Source organism: Sinohyriopsis cumingii, chromosome 5 (genome assembly GCF_028554795.1).
Source record: "Sinohyriopsis cumingii isolate HCF-2022 chromosome 5, ASM2855479v2, whole genome shotgun sequence".
Classification (NCBI taxonomy): Eukaryota; Metazoa; Mollusca; class Bivalvia; order Unionida; family Unionidae; genus Sinohyriopsis; species Sinohyriopsis cumingii.
In genome coordinates, this window is record NC_142965.1 from 87,421,710 (window position 1) to 87,445,180 (window position 23,471).

Here is a 23,471-nt window from a genome sequence, read left to right on the forward strand (position 1 = left end):
TTCAATAGCCAAAGTTCCGATATATTAACCCTATCTACACCTTGGCGGATCGAGCAGATATTTAGTGCTTTGTCCTAGCGACATCTATTGGATTGTAATGTATGTAATGCCAAGAAACAAATAGCATGTAACAGTGGTGTATTGTATATCGGCCAAAATGGTGGAGGCTATTGACTTCAAAAGGATACTTTGATAGTTTAACATCGAAAGTATTACTACGTCCCAAAAAGAAGCCATTTCAGGTGTATTTGCTAATATATGAGTCCAATCAAGGTATGTGCTCCTCTTGTCTCGATCATGGGAAACAGTGTTCATATTTGAACAACTTGAGTTTGATTGGATGCGGGGACAGACCAGAAGCAGAGAAATATCTGCTCAATCCGCCAAGGCATAGATAGTGTGAACATATCGGAACCTTGACAAGCGAAGACGGAATAACATTAAAAATTAAATGATTGTTGTCATGTTATAAAACTCTGTTCTTCGTACTTACCAGTTAGTGAAGCACCACTATGATTACTTCTGAATCTCTTTCAGACAGTAAATGCTGTTCGACCAGCATCGCAAAGACGAATTTGTTTCTAATGTCGCCACCACTGAGAACTAAATTTAGCACTACTTTTGCTCGCACGCCACAATACAGCAGATCGAAATATTGCTCAGCCATTTTCGCCAGGTCGTGAAATAATATCGGAATAAGTTGTCGGAACACATATCAATTGGCATGTTTAGTGATTCGCCTCTGGCGGTGTTCAACCCATATGTTACGACAGCTAAGGCTGAAATTGTTCCGATGGTGACTTTGTCTCTTTCTACTCTGCCACCATATTGTGGCATGTTTACACAAAGTTGCCATGTCGGGGCACCGAGTGGTCGAGTGGTCTAAAGCTCTCTCCGTTACGGATCAGTGCCATCTCACCTCTGTCTGCACCGGTTCGAGTCTCGGATTCAGCCAATGTAGGTATGTGAGAAAGCTTGCCATTAGCTTCTCGTGGGTCGGTGGTTCTTTCCGGGGTCTTCCTGGGTTCTTCCTCCACCATTAATACTGGCCGCCATGTATAGCCTATCGTGTGATTAAACATGGCGTTAAACCCCACAACAACAACACCAATAACAACAACAAAGTCGTCATGTCGTCTAATTCAGTCTATTGAAACCGAATTATTTCTTTAACTGGAAAGTTGCATGAATAACATTAAAACTAAAATGTGTAGGTATTTATTTTATGTAATGCCGCTAAGTGCTTATTTCAACAACTATCGTTCTATAAAAATAAAAATAAAAAAACACATGTTCATCCTATGTCTAGCAGGATGTTCATCGTTACACAAACTCACAAAAATTATTAAGTATCACTACTATTACCTCTGAATCTCATTATAAACGTCCTCGTTAATATCTGATTCGGGTCTAATAACTTCATTTGATGTTTTTCGAGGAAAACCGTATGATTTTGTAACACCATCACACTCAATTCGTATGGAATTTTCTGCGTTCTTTTCACACAGTTTATTTAGTGTAGAATGTAAACATTTTACCTAATGCGTTGGAGGAAAGTATCGGGGAATTCTTTACATGAAGAGACGGAGCACATGGCTGACGAGGTTGCAAGGTAGCACGCGGCAGTCAGAATATACCGATAACGTCACACTGAAACTCATCTAAACATCCTTCATTAGTCTGACCATTAATGCCTCGTTTTTTTTCAAGTTTCTTTTTCAGAATTTCTATTTCTGTTAATAGATATAAGAGTCGATCCTGGAAGCGTGCTCGTGTATTAATGCGCTTTAGATATTTGATGACCAATGGGGTCCAAAATAATCTTCAGGTATTTGAGATATATTCTAAAAGAATATGAAATATGAGGTTCATTATGTTGGAGGCGAATCTGAAAAACCCAAAGGGTTGGGGTGGGGGATCGTACAATGGCCAGTAATTACCGTCCAGTCTCACTTTCTAGATTGCTATGTTAAGTGTCAGAGCATGTTTGAACATTTTGCATGTTTTAACATTTTGTGTGACTTATATAATATTTAAAGACATACCTTGATGGAAATAGCACAGTTGTGAAACACAGGTTGGTTGTTTTAGCGATGATGGAGCTAAGCATTTAGATACAGATAACGATGTAGGTATTTTTGTACTAGATTTTGAAAAAGACTATTAAATAATAAGTTATTAATTATGGAATTGCATCTAAAACTCTACGCTTGATGGACTCTGTGCTTTTCAAGAACAATGAGTGATGGTTAATGTTGACAAATCTAGTTGGTTCAAATTAGCTTTTGAGTATCTCAAATGCTTCGCAGTCAGATATATTATAACTGAAATTGTTTTAGAAATTCTCCTCTAGAAGCCGGGGTGGTCCGATCACAATCGCAACATTAGTGATACACTCCGCCGCCGAAGGCCATTCAGACTGCATCGACTGTTTCTTCGAGACTAAAGTATAACTCTTTTGTATGTCAGCGCAGTAAGTTAGAGAAAAATCACACATTTTGTTCGCTAGGAATATCTTCGCAGAAAAGAAACCGTGATATATTCGGACAACTTTTGCAATTGGATTCATTAGTAACTTCGAGTTCAATCATAAAGATCACACCTGGAATGTATGTTGATAGCTGCCATTCCGATCTCTTGGCTATTTACGAAACAAGGATTATCCAGAAAGTTACAAAAAAAAAAAAAAAAAAAAAATTATTTTCCCGTTCGTAACATGTCAGTTAATACTACATTAAATTCAACCGTAGAAATAACCAAGGTGGGTCGTAATGAATTGGGTTTCTTTTTTTTGCGAAAAGAAATTTCCGGCGAGCAAAATTTTGTACGATTTTTCTGCAAGTTTTACTGCTCCCAAATGTGAATGAGAGCGAGCCCAACAAATGGCCGGGCGCCAGTTTTAATTGTGGTTGGAACTTGGTATCGAACTATCCTGAACTGGATGTGTCTTCCGCCTATTCTGTTTGACTATTAAAGACCTTATTAGCCTGGTTCTTGGTCCTTCAACAATCTCCAGCTTACTGAGTGTAGAGAATCTCCGTAATGTGTATAGTTATTGAACCAACTTTCCAGGCCTCTCTAACACTAAAATCATTACAATTTCTCATCAAAGTAATACTTTTCATTATTTTGCTTATGATACTTTAAGAAATGCCAATATTGTTTTATGAGGTAGAGATAGTGTAAAGGATGCAAAACATCTTTTTCGTTTTAGAATTTAAAACATGGGAGTGTTTTTAATCTTGAAAAAGTATTCGGGAATTCCTCAAACTTAAGTAAATCTTTTAAGTCAAGGCAAGGTTTCTTCAATAACAAATAAAGAATTCATGATTGCTATTTTAACCCGATATTCATACTGATAATTTTGTGGAAAAATCATTATATACCTCTTGTTATGTTTTCCTAAAAAAAAAACAAACATGGTTTGGTCTAACTACTGTAATGGTTAGATTACAACTGACTAAACAGTGAGAACACACCCACACTAGTTTCTCACGCTAGTGTTATCATAAGGCATATAGGGTTACAAATGATTGAGCGCCGGAAGCTGACCATAGGTGGCCCGTAGCTGTCAGACCATTTGTAGCAACAGAATGTTAATACTGCATATTAGCACAACCCCACATCCCCCATGAGTTGTGTGCTTATCTTTTAAATTGACATATTCATTTCTCCTTTTCTTTGTAATAAATTTGTAAACATATTCAAACTTGACAAATTTCTATTCTGCACACGAATATATACTTCAAATGATTTCTGGTGAGTTGTTTTGTTCTTCAATCCAGTTATCACATCATATAAACTGACGTGATATAACATATGTATTATGTATTATTATGCCCTTGACTACTTCCAGTTTCCAATATTTTCAAGACACAATATAATTCAGAAAAATGATCAAGTTCACATACAAAAATCTCTGTATCTTGCAGGTTTATTTATCAGACGTCCACTCCTTGTTCGAATCTCTTCTGTTTGGTTTGGCTCATTGATGGTTAATGGCATCTTGTCATTCAGTTCAATGACCTTGTTAGCATCTTCATATGTATCATATGTCTCTTGTAATGTCTCTTTTGTTTGCAACAGATATCTTCAGTTTCTCCTGTATATTGCACCATCCTGGGTTTGCACATCATACGACCTAGGAGTGCTACTTTTTCTGACGACTACAGCTGGTTCCCAAAGATCTTGTATTCTGATTTTTACTTTGTCTCCAGAAGTCAGATTTGGACGCTCTTTAGCTGTTATGTCATACTGTTTCGTTTGCTGATTTTTCTATTCACGTATTCTCCACTTTAGACTTCTTTCTTTTATAACTTACGGGTGAAGCTGTATGTTTGTAGCAGGTAAAGTCGATCGAAGTCTTCGACTCATCAGTATTTGTGCATGAGATCATATATCATCGATTGGTGTATTTCGATACTCCAATATCGATAAATGTGGATCTTTTCCATCTCTTTTTTCCTTATTGAGAATTCCTTTGACAGTTTGAATGGTTCTTTCTGCTAAACCATTAGACTGTGGATACTTGGAACTTGACGTAGTGTGTTTGAATCCCCAAGTTTTTGCAAACTGACCGTATTTTTTTAAGAAGAAATGTGGTTCATTATCACTCCTTACTTCTCGTGTGTCACTCCTTACTTTGTGTGTGTAATTACTGTGCTTGCTCGTGTATTTTCTAACTTGGCAACTTCAAAATTTCTGGAGCAATAGTCTACTATCAAGATATAGTTGCAATTATTCCACACGAATAAATCTGTTCCAACCATTTCCCATGGTGCAGTAGGTTGTGTAGACAACAATGGTTCTTTTTTATTTGACTTTCTGTATTCCTGGCAAGTAAAACAATTAGATATTGTGTCTGCAATTTGTGCATTCATGCCAGGTCAATACACACTGTCTCTTGCTCTTTGCTTTGTCTTCTCAATGTCCAAATGACTTTTGTGCAACTCTTATAGTATTTCTTTCTGAAGAGCATATGTTATTACAATCTTCTCTCCTTTTAGAAATAATCTGTCCATTTCTGAAAGTTTATCTCTACCGTTCCAGAAGTTTCTGATTTCAAAAGGTACGAGATGTTTATCATTTGGCCATCCCTTTTAAATCATTTCTCGTAATTTGGTCATGTTATTATCACGTTTAGTTCCATTCTTTATTGCTTCTAACTGTGTATCTGCAATCTGTATATTTGACATGATCATGTGCACATAGCACTCAATTTCACTCTCCATGTTCATCTCAGATGTGTTCATCTGTCTGTATGCTCTCGATAATGTATCTGCTACAGTTAACTCTTTTCCTGGACAATACATTAAGTAAAAACTGTACTTCTGCAGTCTTAAAAACATTCTCTGAAGTCTAGGTGGTGCGGCAGAAAGAGGTTTCGTGAGGATTGATTTCAGACGTTTATGAACCGATTCAACTTGTACTTGACGACCATAAGTATATTGATTAAATCTTTCAAGACCAAATAACACAGCAAGCAGTTCTTTTTCGATCTGTGCATACACTGTTTCTGCATCTGTCAAAGACCTTGATGCAAATGCTATGGGTTTGCCTGACTGCATTAACACTGCTCCAAGTCCTGATTTTGATGCATCACAGTTAACAACGACAGGCTTCTTATAATCAAAGTATTTCAACACAGGTTCATTGCTTAGAATCTGTTTGATCTCTTCAAATGCATGTTTCTGTGCAATTTTCCACCAAATATTCAGTGTCACTTTTGAAAAGTGATCTGATTGGCTCTGTCACTGTAGACATGTTTGAGATACATTTCACTAGGTAGTTGACTGTGCCCAGTAATCTTTCAATTCCTTTCTTGTCCGGCGGAGCGGGCATTTCTGTGATGGCTATTACTTTTTCTGGGTCAGGTTTAATACCTGATGATGTCAACATGTGTCCCACGTAGCACACTTCTCTTAGTCCAAATTAGCATTTTTCCAAATTTAGTGTCATATTTATTTCCTGGCATCTCTGTAAAACATTGTTCAGTTTTCCATCATGAATTTCCTCTGAAGTTCCCCAAACAATTATGTCATCTATAACAGTCTCCACCCCAGGCCGGTTCTAAAAAACCGTGTGCCATAGGTTTCAGGAATACTTCTTGGGCAGATTTAATACAAAAAGGCATTCTCCGGTAGCAATATCTACCAAACAGGGTGTTAATGTTGTCAATAACTGGCTTTCCACATCCAGGGGTATTTGCCAGTAACCATGATTGGCATCTAGTTTGGAGAAAACCTTAGCTCCAGCCATCCTTGTGGTTATATCTTCAATTGTATGTGGTTGATAATGTTCTCGCTCGATAGCTTGATTCAAATTTCTCGGATCTAGACAAATTCGCAGTTTTCCCGACTTGGGTTTTTTCAACCACTACTAATAAACTGACCCATTCTTTTGGTTCATCTACTTTCCGTATTACATTTTTCTGTTCCATCTCTTCCAAAGTTGATTTAAGTGTTTCTCGTAAAGCTGTATGATCTTCCGTGGTGGAATGATAACAGGTTGCACACTTTTGTCAATTGCGATATGTTACAGGCATCCTAGACCTTTGAATACACTGTGAAATTCTTTCACAATATGATTGTCGTTATTCTTTTGAACATTGCAAACAACTTGTATTAAGTGCAAATCTTGAGACCCTTTGAGGCCAAGTATAGGCGGTTTGTTTGTTTTTGTGATATAAAAATCATGTTCTTGATTCATGCAGTTTAATTTACATTTGCCGATGACAATTAGTTTGTCACCCGAGTAGCTTGTGAGACAGATCTTGGTTGGTTTTACTTCAAGGTTGTCAATGTTCATTGTTTTAAAAATGTGATTTGGAATGATGTTTACTTGCGTTCCAGTATCAATTTTAAATTTGACATCAATACCATGAAGAGTCAGAGTGACGTTGCATTCGTTGTCACTGATTTCAGCGTTTGTCTTTGTCACTGTTCCTACAAAAGATGTTTCTTCCTCTTCACTTCAGTATTCTTGCCTACAATGCACCCGTTTTGTCTTTCAACATTTCAGAAACTAATGCTGTTTTCTACACCTGTAGCAAGTTTGTCCATATGCTGGATACCTACCTTTTGCATGTAATTTGCCACATTTACCACAGTTGAATAATCTGGAATCTGATTTCATGTATAACATTTCCTCTCTCTTTGGTTGTGACATTTTCTTTTCTTTTTTCTTCATTTTCACACCATGAACTTCTGATGCAACTGCTTCATTTTGCATACTTTGAATCTGCTTTTTGGATTCTTCGTCTGCTCTGCAGATAGCCAGTGCTTTTTGTAATGTCAGTTGTCTTCTCGTAAAAGTCTTTCTTTTACTTTTTCAGAATCAGTCCCACAGACAATTCTATCTTTAATCAATTCATCCTGTAAATTTTCTTGTATTGAATCTGTGCCTCTCTACTGTAATGTTCTGCTTCAGACTGCAATAATCCTCAAATTGTTTTATCAGTGGATCAATTTATTTTTTCAACTTCATTGGCCTCAAATATAAATGTGTTGTAAATGTCCTACCATCCTGATCAATAACATCTAGGAAAGCACTGATTTTTTCTTTGTCTACTTCATCTGCAAGCACAACATCTAAGTAAAACTGCATAGTCTGCTTCCACCTCCTCCAAGTTTCTGCAAGATGGTGTGAATTAAAGTCCATTTCATGTGGCTGATTGAGATTTTCCATGATGTCACAATTAACACATAAACTCGTGCATCCAAATTTCATTATTGTTATGGAGATATACTTCCTAATGGTAACATATAACTGTCAGACCATTTGTAGCAACAGAATGTTAATACCGTATATTACCACACCTCTGCCGTTCTTAATTCGCCGAAATGGAAAGAAGAGGCGGTTGTATTTTTTATGTTAAACCCCTAAAATGGAAAATGCAGAAACATCAAATTTCATATTTGACTGCTAATCATCATTTGTCATGCAGATGGTCCTTATCTTTTTACATGTATAAAAAAACTATGTAGATTATCTCAGCTGAATGACACAATACTACTACTAATAATAATAGCAACAACAACAACAACAAGAAACCCAATGTGTTGAACGACGGTTCTATTTGACATTCAAACACATATTTTATTTTCCTTCCACCTATTTGAATTGTAGTAAACTAATTTAAATCCTTACAACAATAATACCGCCAGGTCTTATCACACATAATTTTGTGCGGTGAAAGACTGAATTCACGCGCTACTTTTCTGCAGCTTTATATTTTGCGTGTTTTTCTTCGTGATTTTACTACACGAATAGCAAACAATGATAGGCAAAGGGGGGGGGGGGGCGCTTAAGGAAGGTCCGGTTACATGAGTGCCTTATGATGCGGGCTTAATCAAGAATTACATAATGTGGCTATGTGACTGGTCATTTGATTAATAATAATAATGATAATAATAATAATCCTTACTTGTAACATAGACAATCGGCCCAAATTACATACATGTATTAAAAATATTGTGCAACCACAAACCATAATGATTCTAGGATTAACAGATTGTTTTTCTCACTTTTAAAGATTTTGTTTGATAAACGGCAAAATTATGTAGGATAAGAATATTATTATTGATTCTCTAGATGAAGTCATAACACTTCATTTTATTTGCATTACAATAAACGCATGAAGGTACGTGGGGCTTTCTCAGATTATCATACATGGGACATTTAACTAAACTCGTCTTATATATCTACACAGATAGGGCAGTCTTTCGACACAGGGGATATTTTTTTTATACCTACCTTGATTTGCCATTATGGGAATGCTTCCAGTTTTAAACATGCAAAGCAAGCCAACACTGTACGAAGAGTTAAAATAATCAATATAGTATTGACAACCTCAGATTGCTTCTAATCTGTTATAAAATCGTTATCTATCCATTGAATTTAACTCTCCGTTTAGTTATTGTTGAAAAACAATTTTACAACGTTGTTTACATATAATGAAAAATAGTTTCTCATCACCCACCCACCCGTTGTTGAACATAAACTTCTCCCATTCCGATGAAAACAGCAGATTCTTACCTTTATTCGTCCAACGGTCACAGTGTTCGCCCCATGTCAGTCGTAGGTTATAGCCTTCTTTTGGGAATCGATTATCTGTCATCTTTAACAATTTGAACCAGTACTTAAGAGATCGTATATATCTTTTTACTTGCGTTGCCATTCTGCCCAACTCGTTATAGATAAAAGCTTTTGGTGTTTTTTCTTTTTAAATACCAATAATATATTTGCAAAATGACGTATGTGCAGTTTCAGTGTCAATTGCTTTGTGGAAACCCCAGACTTCCGACCGATAATTCAACACTGGTGCTATTTTAATTTGAAATATTTGGACTGTAGATTTTTTAAAGACATGTTTACCAAACCGATTAAGCTCAATATTCAAACTGTAATGTGACTTTGCCCCTTTTGCTACTAGCGTTCATTGACACATATACCACGAACATCCATGATATATATAATAAGATACTGTCCCTATCACCAAATACCAAATTTCATATCTTCTCAAGTATACCCGTTTTCAAAAGATTACAATTTTAGTTTTTTGCAGGTTTATCTTTAATTTCTAGGTATTATGTATTCTTTTAGTTTATTTAAAATTCTCTGAAGTTGAGTAACCATTTCGGCAAAGGCAACCAAGTCATCTGCATACGACAGTGTATATAAATTAGCAAATTCTAGTGTCAAACTGTTATTTTGATCAGAAATGCTTGTCTTTAAATTAGTTTAGGAATAATGAAAATAATGAAACACATCATTGCCTTACCATAGTTGGGCAGGTATATATTTATGTCAAGCCGTTTGGCGTTTTCACACAAGCTTGGACATTTGCATTTAAGGATTTTACTATCGTAAGTATTTTATTGCTAATATTTTCATTTAATAATTGATGATACAATAAGCTCCTGTCAATACAGTCAAACATTTTGCATAATCAACACAAAGGGCATAAAACCTACCTCTTTGTTTCCTCAAATATTTACATATAACTGTGCTTAGAGTAAATATACTATTATACTAAAAACAGTTGAAGACCCACTTTTAAAACCAGCTTGCTTTTCACCTAAAATATAATTTTCTTTGGTCCCATTCTGTAGTCTTTCATTTGCAATTGAGATAAATATTTTGCTGAGCCCTGGTAAAAGGCTAATCCCTTTCTGGCATATTTCTATTTCCCTTTTTGTGAATGGTGTCATAACAGCCGTGAACCAACACTTTGGGAAGTATCAAAGATAATTTTTTTTTATTGAACATAGATAATAATAATAATAATCTTGATTTAACGATGATAACACATTTAGTCGTGATAGACCCAACTTCCATGTAGACCTCAACTTTTGTACACACACAAGTAAGCTCGCACACGTACTCACACATATTTAAAATGAATTAATATGCAATCATATTTATCAACATATATATATATATATATATATATATATATATATATATATATATATATATATATATATATATATATCTGTGTATATTTAAGCATGCCAGAAGTTGTATATGCATACACTGAATAAAACATGCGTACATTTTTTTTTCTGGACACAATCATAACGTTCTCTGTTTGGAGGCTGTAATGCATCTATCCAGCTGGCTAGAAAGAATTTCTTTAATGAGGTTTTAAGTGCAGCAAGGGAGTTTGAATTAGGTATCCTTAGGGGAAGGAATTCCAAAACGGTAAGCCACGTAATCTTCCTTCCCCTAAGGAATTCCTTCCTTCAGTCTGTTGTTAGTTGTTGATCTTAGATTATGATTTCGCTCAGTGTTTTATGATCTTAGTTGAATTATGTTAGATATATAACCTTTAAGAAGATCATTTAAGACTTATATGGCATAATCCCTTTAAAAAGGAATGCGTTTTTGTAGAGGTTGCCATTGTAGACGTTAAAATAAAGCAGTCAAGGGAGTCGTACAAGTTTCAGATTATTCGGGAGGCCCGTTTCTAGGGTTAATTCTGGATAGATTATTAATTCGATGTTTTGTCCCATATGGTACAGCTGTAGTCTTTCAGTGGTAGTATGTATCCCCAAAAATAAAGCGACTGGGAGGTAAAAGTTTAAGAGATTTATTCGTGTGTCTACCTTGCACAAATGTGATCGATATGTGTATTTCAACTGAGATGTTGATCAATGTAGAGACAAAGAAGGTTTTGTTTTTAATTTGTAACACAAGATACGTCTAATCCTTTTAGACAAAAGTAAATCCATGTTAGTAGATTGGCGGTTCCTTGTTCCGATTGACATACATTTCGTTTTAGAGACATTAATATGCGTTCTGTTTTGTTGACACCAAACTGATATGTTATTCAGGTTGATTTGAAGTTTAATTTTATTGGACTCAATAAATTACCAGACAAATACAGTGTCGAGTCGTCAGCGAAAAGGTTTGTGTTAGAGTGCACGGTATACAGTACTAAGTCATCATAATAGTAGAAAAAGAAAAGGACTTAATATAGATTACTTGACGAACACCACTCAAAACTTGACTTGAGTCGGAAGTATATTTACCGTAGAAATAATTTGGTGTCTGTTAGTGAGAAGCGAAGTAACTGAATTTGAAAAAACCAAAATCGAATGTGTTTTTTTTAATTATAAATCTGTTAAGACTGATTGATAGGTGATGAAAAGAAAAACATGGAAAAATGTTGACTTCAAAGGCTATTAATAGCGTTTGTCGACACTGATAAATAAATATGGTGGTTTCACCACTATTCGTGAGCTGTTCAGCAACGTGTCTGTAATGCGGGGAACTGTGAAACGTCATTTCCTGGCAAGTACGATTACTCCAAGTGGCTAAGGCTTCTAGATTTCTTTTGCCATCGACTGCAATAAACTATGGAACGTCACTTAAAAATGTAACGAGTAAACCGTAATTGATTATATGTGAACTACTGTCAATACACTGTTGACAAAGTGTATAATTTGGCTGGAACACTGTAGTTTATGTAAAATTCATTAAATAGTCCTCTTGTTGAAAAACCTCCCTCGTGTTCATGCCTATGGTTTGCGTTTTCATATATTTTATGATCCATTTATTCTGATAAGAAGAATACGGTATTTTACAAGAATGACTGATTATTTTTATATAAAGCTTCCTTGTTCAATAGATTAGGAAATTCCTATGTTGCTACGCTTCTAATTTCGATAACGTCTGTATTGACTTCAACTCTACACTGCATAGTCGATCATATACAATACTGCACATATACCTAATCGTACGTCAGTGTCTGTACACCTTGGATATTCTTTGCTGGCGGCTTCTGTACTTAAAAGATGGAAACATCAATGGTAACAAAGCTGGAGAAACATATCCGTGGATGCTTGGGGCAAAAAGGCACGCGAGACAGCATATTAGGAATCATGCGTGAGATGGGGAAAAGTGACCGACAATATGAAGATATTACCGAGATGCTCATTAAGGGAAGGAGTGAAGAGACCGAAGAATTTTTGAAAAACATGACCGACAGAGGGTTTCCCAATTTGGCTATAGATCTTGAAAACCTTTGGAGTCTTCGAAAAGGAGGCATAAGTATTTCCTTGAATTTCTTTCTTCTAGACAACTATGACAGTGAAGCGTCAAGTAAATTTTTCAATCATCGCTTGAGAACGTTAAAGAAATTCTTGTCTATGTTACAATTACATGTCTTCCTTGCACCTTTCACAGATGTCTATCAGAAAGCACGCACTTTCTTTAGCCTTTATATTTTCCATTTTAAAAGTAAGATGTAACAATGAAACACTTTGTTTTTCTGTTTGTATAAATTTCAGATAAAAAGAAAATAATTTTTAAATTGATTTGTGAAGATTATTATTATTATTATTATCATTATTATTATTATTATTATTATTATTATTATTATTATTATTAATGTGGTGGCCTTTAAAAATACATTTCCCTTTTTATTTAATTGCATGTTAAATGGAGCTTGTTAATTCATGTCCCTTTGTGTAAATACAACGCGCAATGACATCAGTTTTTATTTAGTATTAAAAGTGATTTGGTTGTAGTTTTCTTGAACTAAACCTCTCCCGTGGATTAGTGAGATCTCCGCCATACGATGGCCAGGTAGCAGGCTTGAGTTTTTATTGAAATGCCACTCCGATATTTTCTCCAAAATTGGGAAACTAATTTTATTAGCTGATGTTTTGTTTGATGTCTATCGTCATTAGAATAATAACATGACATCAAGTTTCATGTACAGTGTACTTTTTATATGGCATATTAATACACATCTCCTGCTTTGGCGCCTGTTTATAAATTACATTACTTTAAGCTTTCAGTATAATCGAAGTTTGAATGATTGCTAAAAATACGCATAGAAAAAGTTGGGATGAATGGAGATGTCTTTCTAGTTTTCCTAAATTTTACTAAAGCGCCTTCTTTCCGAGATCAGTGTAATGTTTTATCATACCCATTGTATGGCGACTTTCTCACTTAGCCACAAAAGAGTCCAACTGAACATGCCTGACGTAGTTGCGACGTCTGTCTCTTGTTCAATAATGAAAAAGAATATGTATATACTATTTTGATAATCGCAAAACCAGTCACGTGAAAGGAGATAATAAAGTCGATGAAAAGCATAAGAGAAGTAGAAACACATTATCAATTTACAACCCGCAGTAAATCATTAAATTGACTCTGCAGGGTATATCTTGGTTGAAACCAATGCGAACATAGTTATGTCCCATCGAAGGTATTCACTTACTGACGTACATTTTTTATACATTAGACAAGAGAAGTCTATAATTTCAACCGGTGCAATATATATGTGTGTGTGCACGTGTGTGTGCACATCCACACCAAAATACACCTTTATGGGGTTTTAAATCGTTTGCCCTTATATATCTTAAACTGTTTATAAAGTTAGATATCCTAATATTTCACAGGTGATCATTCTTAAATTCGAATAAGACGCATATTTGAAGTTTACAAATTTAATCTTGGATAGTAGTTTTGCTGGCTTCTGAGGGAAATATCCTGACAACACAACATAAATTCAGTACCTCAGAGAAGGCACTTTTAAGTATTGGCCTGTCTCCCCTTCTCCCTACCCCCTTTAGCGGTTTTACCCATTATAAAAAGGAAAGCATCAATGATAAAAAAATGCTCAAAGCTTAATCATTTAATTCATTAAGTTATCATTTCTATTTCGATTTTTTGTTATCTGGAATGTATGTATGTATGTATGTATGTATGTATGTATGTATAATGCATGCATGCATGTATGTATGTATGTATGTATGTATGTATGTATGTATGTATGTATGTATGTAAAACGATTCGTCAGAAAACCACGTAGATCGAACCTTAGTTTGTTGTACGAATTACTCGTGTTTAATATTAACGTAATATTTTCGAAACGGTGTTATGAAAACTGGAGTATGTTAGTAAGGGCGAAATGAATGCCCAGATCTGAATGTCTATTAAGGTGCTATCTTCTATTTATAACCCATTTTCGGCTAGCAGGTTGACGTTAAGATGCATACACGTCAGCTGAGACAAGCAATAATAAGTGGAATCGCACCAATGACGTAACGGTAACAACGGCTACTCTACTTGTCGTTACTAAGATATTCGTATTTCCTCGCTAAGCAGAAGGTCGCTATTTAAATTCGTAATTAAACTGCGATTGTGCGTTTACCATACCAAATGACTAATTTGAACAATTTGACATATTTAGTAAGATACATTAAATGGCGTTTTATCGGCAAATTTAAGTCCCTAAAGTCTGAGAAACGTGACTTTTATGTTTCTGTATTGAATTACATATTTCTCTGTTTTTTCAATATACATATTTTTTGGTGATGTTCACTTTGCATCTTTGTAATCATTTATCACCTGTATCTATGACAAATCATTTTCATCTGGAGTTCATTTCTTTGGAGCGAATGAAGAGTCATTGAAATAATACTGTAAGTGTAATGAAATCTTCAGTCCACTTGTAAAATGCAATAGTGTCATAGTCATCGGTTATTTCAAAAACGATTCGTCTATCTATTGAATTTCCTCTACATTTCTCCACATTTAAAGATTTGTAACATATAAACATATAGTGATTGTCCTTGTTCTTGACCTTTCGTTGTCACCATCATCGTTAATCTTACCATCCTTGTCCGAGTAATATTAATCCTAATTCCACATATTCTACTCTTGATGATGAAATACATGGCAAAGTCTGTAAATAGTTCTATTTCAACACATCATACTCCACTCTGGATAATTGAATACACGTTTTCAACACATCGTATTCCACTCTGGATAAAATCGAATACATGGCAAAGCATGCCAACAGTTTCATTTCGACACATCATACTCCACTCTGGATAATCAACTACCCGTTTTCAACACATCGTATTCCACTCTGGATAAAATCGAATACATGGCAAAGTCTGTCAATAGTTCTATTTCAACACATCATACTCCACTCTGGATAATCGAATACACGTTTTCAATACATCGTATTCCACTCTGGATAATCGAATTCACGTTTTCAACATGCAAGATGTTTTTAAACTTGCATGTGTTCACCCAGAAGCACTGTAATACTGATCATGTTTGTAACGTTTCATAAGTTTGACTATTTTGATCGTATAGAATATGATAGATTGTTTGTTCTGATAATTTGTTTAGTGTACTGAAAAACTTTAGGCATATTTAGAGATGTATATGTGTCAGTGATGTTCATTTACATGTGATGACACCAATTCTAAGTATTATTGATTCTAATGTAAGGTACATTATATTTATGTAGTCTTGAATGTCATCATTCTGAACTGTAATTATCATATCAACGCGACTGTCTCTCTTGCTCTATTTTAGTTCATGTTTGATGAAACATGGTTGAAATATTTGATGTACATTTACAGATGTATAAAATTCATTTAAATGTTTCTAACGTCCTCCAATTATACCGGGCTTCTATTAAATCAACAAACGTGTCTTGAAATTGTCTTTTCAGCGTTTATGTACATAACACTCGGTTTTTTCAACACATTTTCTACAGCATAAACGAAAGCCTGTCCGTTTGACATTTTTTTTTTAAAATTACAATAATACAATCAATTTTGTTTTTAACCCAGCAAAATATTCTTTGCATGATCTTCCTCTGAGATGTTGATGTAGATTTATGTGCTTTCTTTTGAACTGTTCCTTTAACTGTATGCGCTTTCCTCTGAGCTTTTGGTGTCGATTTATGTGCATTCCTCTGAGCTGTTGATATATATTTATGTGCATTCCTCTGAGCTGTTGATATATATTTATGTGCATTCCTCTGAGCTGTTGATATATATTTATGTGCATTCCTCTGAGCTGTTGATATATATTTATGTGCATTCCTCTGAGCTGTTGATATATATTTATGTGCATTCCTCTGAGCTGTTGATATATATTTATGTGCATTCCTCTGAGCTGTTGATATATATTTATGTGCATTCATTTGAGCTGTTGATGTATATTTATGTGCAATGTCAAAAAGAAAATCGTCATCATATATTTCATACTTTTACTTTTTCCAGTCTTATTCCGATATGTAAAATGTCAAATAAACGTTTTTCATAGCCAGTTATTGTTTCATGCGGTTAAATTTCTTTCCTTAAATACTTATGAGCTATGTTTGTACACTGTTTCAATGTTTCTGTGATCTTTCCGACACTATGATTTTTATCTAGTTGTTCCAAAGACTGTCCTATCATTCTAAAGCTATTTACAAATTTAATTCGTACTTTTTGCCTTTTCCACTCCCAATCTGGTATGTAAAATGACAAATAAGCGTTGTATGACATTGCCAGTTTCAACTTTAATATATTTAGAGGTTTTTGTTCTGTGAAAATACTTTACTTAGCTTCACCTTTTTGAATTTTGTTTTCACAAGCTTGATCGTTAAGTTTAACTGATTGTTCACAGAATCAAATTGCAGATTTTTCTCCTAATGATCTTCTTGAAATATGACTATATATATATATATATATATATATATATATATATATATATATATATATATATATATATATATATATATATATATATTCATTTATATTTGTATTTAAAAAATCTCAAAGGCTTTCCTATATACTTCTGTTTAAATTACGTTTGTTCAGGTTCCATATTTATTTTCTAGTTGACTCCATATTAAAGGAGGTTGTAATTGTTTTGTGACTGTGGCGCGTCGGGTAAAGAAGTCTCCATTTTAATGTGTTTCAATAAAAACTATATGTATATATTTAGGTGTTTTATCTATACAACTCCTTAATGATTTTACAAATTTGTTTATTGCCTCACTGCTTCTGTGTAATATGACGCAGAATGTAATTTAAAATCAAGTAATTATTTTAACTTGCGTATGACATCACTGTTTCTGTGCAATGCGATGTAGCATGCAAGTCTAAATCATTTTACAACTTGAACACGCTCACAAGTCCTACTATCAATGATTTACTAGCTTCTCCGTCTTCGGTAGAGTGGGTGTGAAACAGGATTACCAAATGACACCACCTAACTATATGATACGAGGTAGGATTAGTTGCGTGACACTGCTCACCTAGGTTATGATAAACCATTGGGCTCATAACAATACAAATTCTGTGATCTCGTGATTACGCGATACGGAGAGAGCCAATCAGAACATGCATTTCAATCATATATGCAGTTTTTTGTGTCTCGCATACACGAGAGAGAGAGAGAGAGAGAGAGAGAGAGAGAGAGAGAAAGCGTAAAAAGCGTTTCATGTTCTGTTTTTCTCTAGACTGTGTTTTGAGACAACAGTCATGTGGTAACTCTTAGCACAGGATAGCCAATCGGAAAACTAGTTCCTCCTTTGATTTGCATATAGATTAGAGAATCAGCGATCTGGTCTCGAATATGATATTTTAGAAATCTTTGTAAAGAACGTTTTTCTTAAGAAGATAAATGAATGATAATGGCTAATTAATTATAAGTTAATTTCTGCTAATTTTGGAGACTTTAAGGTCATAGTGATTGTGTCAAATACGATTTTGTCTACTCATTTCGTTATTTATACCCCTCTTTAAAACCATATTACTCTATGTATCCGAAACCCGGATACAAGACGATGATTCTTTCGGAACCCGGATGCTACAACAAAGTCGTAACAACAATGGTCATATGACTGTATCAGTAGCAACATCTTCTTCACCGGTGTTATCGGCGAAACCAGCGACAGCTGGGTATATAAACCTCTCACTGACATAACAAAGTGATCAACTGAACACGTGAGTTAACCCGAATAACTCCTGATCAGCTACAATAGTAACGAAACTGGTCAGAGACAATGGTGACTGGAACACCCCAGCAAATGGGAAGGAACGCCTCCACATTCAAACGATCATCATCTTCCCTAAGTTGATATTCTATCAGAAGTGAAGGCAACCCTCTGCGGAAATCAAGTTCAACAGATCCCAAATCCAACGAGAGCCCAATGAGTTTATACGAGAGTGCACCAGAACTCTTGTCCTGCTCTTCTACACCAACAGTTGTCCGTACAAATGAGATTTCGAACGAAAGAGAACACTGGAAGAACACCAGTTACAGAACGCACAATAGTGAAGCATCTTTTACTACCATCTCTAGAGATTACTCACCTGTACTAAATGTGGTAAACAATATTGTAACTGAACCAAAAGGGAAGTCCAAGTGAGAATAAAAGAACACTTTAGGGATATCTGTCATCGTATAGAGCTTTGGTGTATAAACATTTCAATTTATCTGACCACATGATAGATTGTGTTAAATATCCGATAATAAAAATCATTAAATCTGATCCAGTTCTCTCCAGTAGCACTAGCTTTTAGAAAAGATAGAGAACTATTTTGGATATATATATATATATATATATATATATATATATATATATATATATATATATATATATATATATATATATATATTCAATACTCTACATCTCTATTTAAATGGAAGTTCATGCATTTTTAATTTGGTGCCAATAAAAACCAACCTACATTTTGACCTTGTTGACTTGCCATACACGACCGCTGGCCCCACAGGTATGTACACACTCACGGAGTTATCAAGTAGGGTCCATATTTTCGGCGAAAAACGTACGGATATAGAGGGTTAGTCAGAGTCACGTGGTTAGCGAGACCGACTTGCGACCAGAAGGGTGCGGATTTGAATCCTGCTCAGACCTATTCGGCCGTAGTTGTATTTCTGGGCAAGAGTCTTTACCCATTAGATTTGGCACGTTAATTTGTTGTAGATATGCATTAGAGCACTACTAAATGATTAATGTAATCCAGCAAGCTTTTGTTTTAATTTCTAGGTCGCATGGACGAAAGGAAAAAGACAAGAACAACGGTGGAACAAACGGTATTATAATGACTTGAGTAAATAAAATTGGTTTTGTTTACACTTAATCCTTTCTAAAGACGACACACACACACACACACACACACACACACACTTAAATAGATACACGTTTTCAATGTGCAATACAAAGATAAATGCACGTAACATTAACAAGCAGGTTGCATATGATTTTTATATGTAAATCTATAATATGGATAGACGTTGATCCATACAACTTGACGTCACAAGAACCATACTATACCTGTCATTGATTTTCCAAAAATGACTAAACGGGTAGATTAAATTGTTATCAATATAGACACCCATTTTATGAATTTATTATATTCGTTATTTCAAGCAGTATCTAAACTCATTCAATGTTTATTTTTTATTCTTCATGTATCATTCTATTGACATTCATCGATATCTTTCTACGAAGTATATGATAAATGGTGTCAACAAAAGAAAGATGGGATGAATAACAACCTATGCCTACTAAATCAAATACCTCAAAATTCACAATTGTATTCTGAGTATTTTCTTTTTATGGAAGGAAATAGAACAAATGAGTCGACTAGTGCGTCAATTGACAGAAACTCAAATAAAAGAAACCCAAACAAGAGAAGAGCAACATCTGAAGGAACTCAAAGAAATGAAAGACTTTTTCAAACAGGAATTAGCAGAGAGGGATGAAAATCACAGAAAGGAAATTATAAACTTGCTCACTGAGGCAGGAAAAAAAAATGAAGAAGTGCTTGAAAGAATACAAAAAGAGACCAAGGCAGAGATTGCTCGTTTGTACACACAGATGATTCGTTTCAAAGAGGACATAACACATGGTCTCAGAAAGTTCATGGAATTCAAGGTAGAAACTGAATCGAGTTACGAAGTGTTGCACAGCTCTGCTGAAGAGACAGAACACGAGGCTCTTTTATCCGAAATGAGAAAAGAATCCGATGAATATAAGTCAAAGAGTGATGAGCTGGAGAAAAGATACAAAGACCTTCAGGAGAAAGTCGCAAAAGAAAGTGGGGAAATTAGCGCAAAGTCCCTTGCATTGGAGAAAGAGCGCGATGACCTTCAGAAGAAACTGATTGAAGAAAGGACTGAAAAAGACCGAATTGAGGAGTCATACAAAAACCTTCGCTGTGAGAAGAATAATCTTGAGAAAGAACTCTATGACTTAAAAGCAAAACACGATGCACTTTTAACAAAACTGCAGAGTGGCAGGGCCGGGATGTACTTACAGTATAAAATCAAATTTTTGCATTAATGGCCTGTTATCAACTTCTCAAGTTGTCATTGTTGACATCAACAAAGAATGCTAAATAGATGAAGTGAATTCGCAAAAGAAAAAAAAAGAAACCGTGGCATGATACAAGTTCTGCTACAAAAACGAAATTTCGATTCGCGAAAATAAGACATGCAAATTATTGATAATTAAAAATCACAAGGATGTAACACCGCAGATGTTTCTCCCAGATTTATTCTGCTTCTCCTTTTATAGGATAATTTATTATATGACTACGCTGAAGTTTCTCCCATATACGGTGTTTATTCTGCAGCATCGCAGACTTTTCTCCCATATACGGTATTTATTCTGTAAAATCGCAGAAGTTTCTGCCATATACGATATTTATTCCGTAACATCGCAGAAGTTTCTCCGGCATGTGGTATTTATTCTAACAGGAATAAACCCGAGAACACTAACTTTCTCCAGACATATGAATTAAAAGTGTCGTTAAAGACTACAAGTTGCATGGGATGCCTGTTAAAGTAAATTTAATCGAATTCCTAATTCCTTCATAGGATGAAGTCACAAAAGAATTGCTACTGAAATTTATATTCTACAGATTCCAGATCTCTCATTTTCAACTGGTTTATGTCATAGTTCATATTGCTGAGATAAATAGTGTTGTTAAGTTTTGGTTCTATCAAGGCAAGAGATGCTGAAACAGCTGATTTCAATGGAAAGCGTTTGTAGGTTAGCAATAAATTGTTTGCGCTGTCTGCAAAATTTTAATTCCGGATGTAATATTTTATCCTGGATGTAGTATTTCGCTGTTGTAGTTGTATGTTAAAAGTTGCACTTTGTTATGTTCAAGAGCAAAGTTATATCATTGAGTTTGTAAAATTGCATCACTGTGTTTGTAATATTTAATAGCTTAATATACGCTTTCAATATGTTTATAAATATGTATTTTGATATTTTGAAATAAGACTAATAGTTAAGACCATGTGTTTTAGAAAGCGAATAAAGGGCAGGAAAATGTGACTTTGGTAACCTGTAAGTTCCTTGTTACATGTGCATTGATAAATGGTCGTTTGGGTTATTTTAAACCGCTGGGTTTGAGTGTACGCAGCTGGCGAATCCAATATGTTTCTTTGGATTTCCGAATTTGTGTGTTCCATTTTGAGTTATGGGCGATCCCAGTCAGGATTGCATCACTGAAAATATGGACTGGAGAAGAGAAATGTTTCGACATTGGGCCTCTTTCAACTTTATTTGTTTGCCAGTCTGATCTGTGGAGATTCATTCAAATATTTACTTTCTGCGTTTCTCCAACATATTGGGAGCTGCGTCCTTTGCACGTAAAGAGGTAAATATCATTTTCTGTGTTGCATGTGATGAGGTAAATCACATTTGTTGTGTTGCATGTGATGAGGTAAATTATATTTTCTGTGCTGCATGTGATGAGGCAAATCACATTTGTTGTGTTGCATGTAAAGAGGTAAATCACGTTGGTTGTGTTGCATGTAATGAGGTAAATTACATTTTCTGTGTTGCATGTGATGAGGTAAATCACATTTACAGTGTTGCATGTTATAGTATGGCCGTGAATATTAAGCTTTTCACGCTTGACTTTCAAAGTGTGTCTTTGAGTTCCCAGTTTGATTTAGGAAATAGTTGCTTATATAAATTACTGATCACTCGTGCTGAATGAGTGCCATTTATAAGAGAATAACTTTGAAACCTTTTAATAGTTTCATGTATATCATTCTTGTGTCAATTTTGCCTTATTTTTTACACCAAAAATAAATTGTCACATGCCGCCTCGCATACTTCCTATTCAATATCATCTGCGTCGGGATCAACCGGAGGTATATATATATATATATATATATATATATATATATATATATATATATATATATATATATATAAGAGTACCACAACTGCAGAGGCTTTTACAGAACATTGGGTTATGTCCCATATAACAGTCATTTAATGAGCTTGACATATAAGTTAATGTCTTCTCCAAAATGTATATTATCTTGCAATGTTGCATTAAAATTCAACTATCATTAATCTGATAATCGGTATTATCTTCAACACTTTTATGTCTTGGTTCATAATGCTGACAAAAATATGTTGAAAGTAAGTTACACAAACATCTGATAAATTAAAATTTGAATTCACGATACATTTATTTACATTTATTTGACAGCATTCTAACACTGACAACACACCACTGTTAAGTGTTCTGACATCATGAACACGTCCTTGTTACGTCCCAAAAATATGTCAGAATAATTTGGTGCTGTTAGATTAGTTTGTGTCTTGGCACTCAATGGTACATGCTTCCTTTCTGTAGACAAATGAATGAATAAAAACAAGTAATGAACGAAGAAATGAACTTGTATATGTATGAACAAATATAAACAAGAACAGAAGTAAACGTACTATTAAAGCAAATATATAGAGTATTGATTAAATAAATGTATTCATAATTATATTTTCATCATAAAGAAATAAATTCACAGATAAACTACCAACCAGTATGGATCACCCTTATGATTTTTCACGACACGGATGTACATGCAAACGGCGGATGGATTGTTCATACGGGTAATTGGAAGTTCGCTGGAACGTTACTGCCACATGGGTGCACTTCATGTGAAGTCTTAAACATGTTTTATGTCACATTAATGGCTGCATGTTTTCATGCATGGGGATGCATATTCAGTGAATGGTGGTATCAAAAGCACAGTACCATTGTATAAACTTTCCTTGTGATTCAGGTCTGGTGGTTCCCAACCTTTTCCAGCATGAGAGCCACTTAAATAAATCTCACACCACCACATGCTAATAGTTGTACATTTAGAATCCCTTGCAATAACAT

General features: G+C 34.8%; 1 protein-coding gene across 4 annotated transcripts; it reads left to right on the forward strand.

Moving 5' to 3' along the window:
• The first annotated feature begins 12,199 nt into the window (after window positions 1-12,199).
• Window positions 12,200-22,770, forward strand: LOC149799682 (uncharacterized). Of its 4 annotated transcripts, XR_016421198.1 has the most exons (4): window positions 12,200-12,606; window positions 19,322-19,368; window positions 19,901-21,980; window positions 22,014-22,770. XR_016421198.1 is itself a non-coding variant. In XM_089959036.1 (3 exons), exons 1-3 carry the CDS (start codon window positions 12,300-12,302, stop codon window positions 20,618-20,620), a joined length of 1,074 nt encoding a protein of 357 aa, XP_089815162.1. In that variant the 5' UTR covers window positions 12,200-12,299; the 3' UTR covers window positions 20,621-22,770. The 4 variants fall into 4 exon arrangements, 3 of the variants coding, with proteins under 3 accessions (XP_089815162.1, XP_089815163.1, XP_089815164.1); XM_089959036.1 differs by having other exon boundaries at window positions 19,901-22,770; XM_089959037.1 differs by having other exon boundaries at window positions 12,200-12,555; window positions 19,901-22,770.
• Window positions 22,771-23,471: the final 701 nt, after the last annotated feature.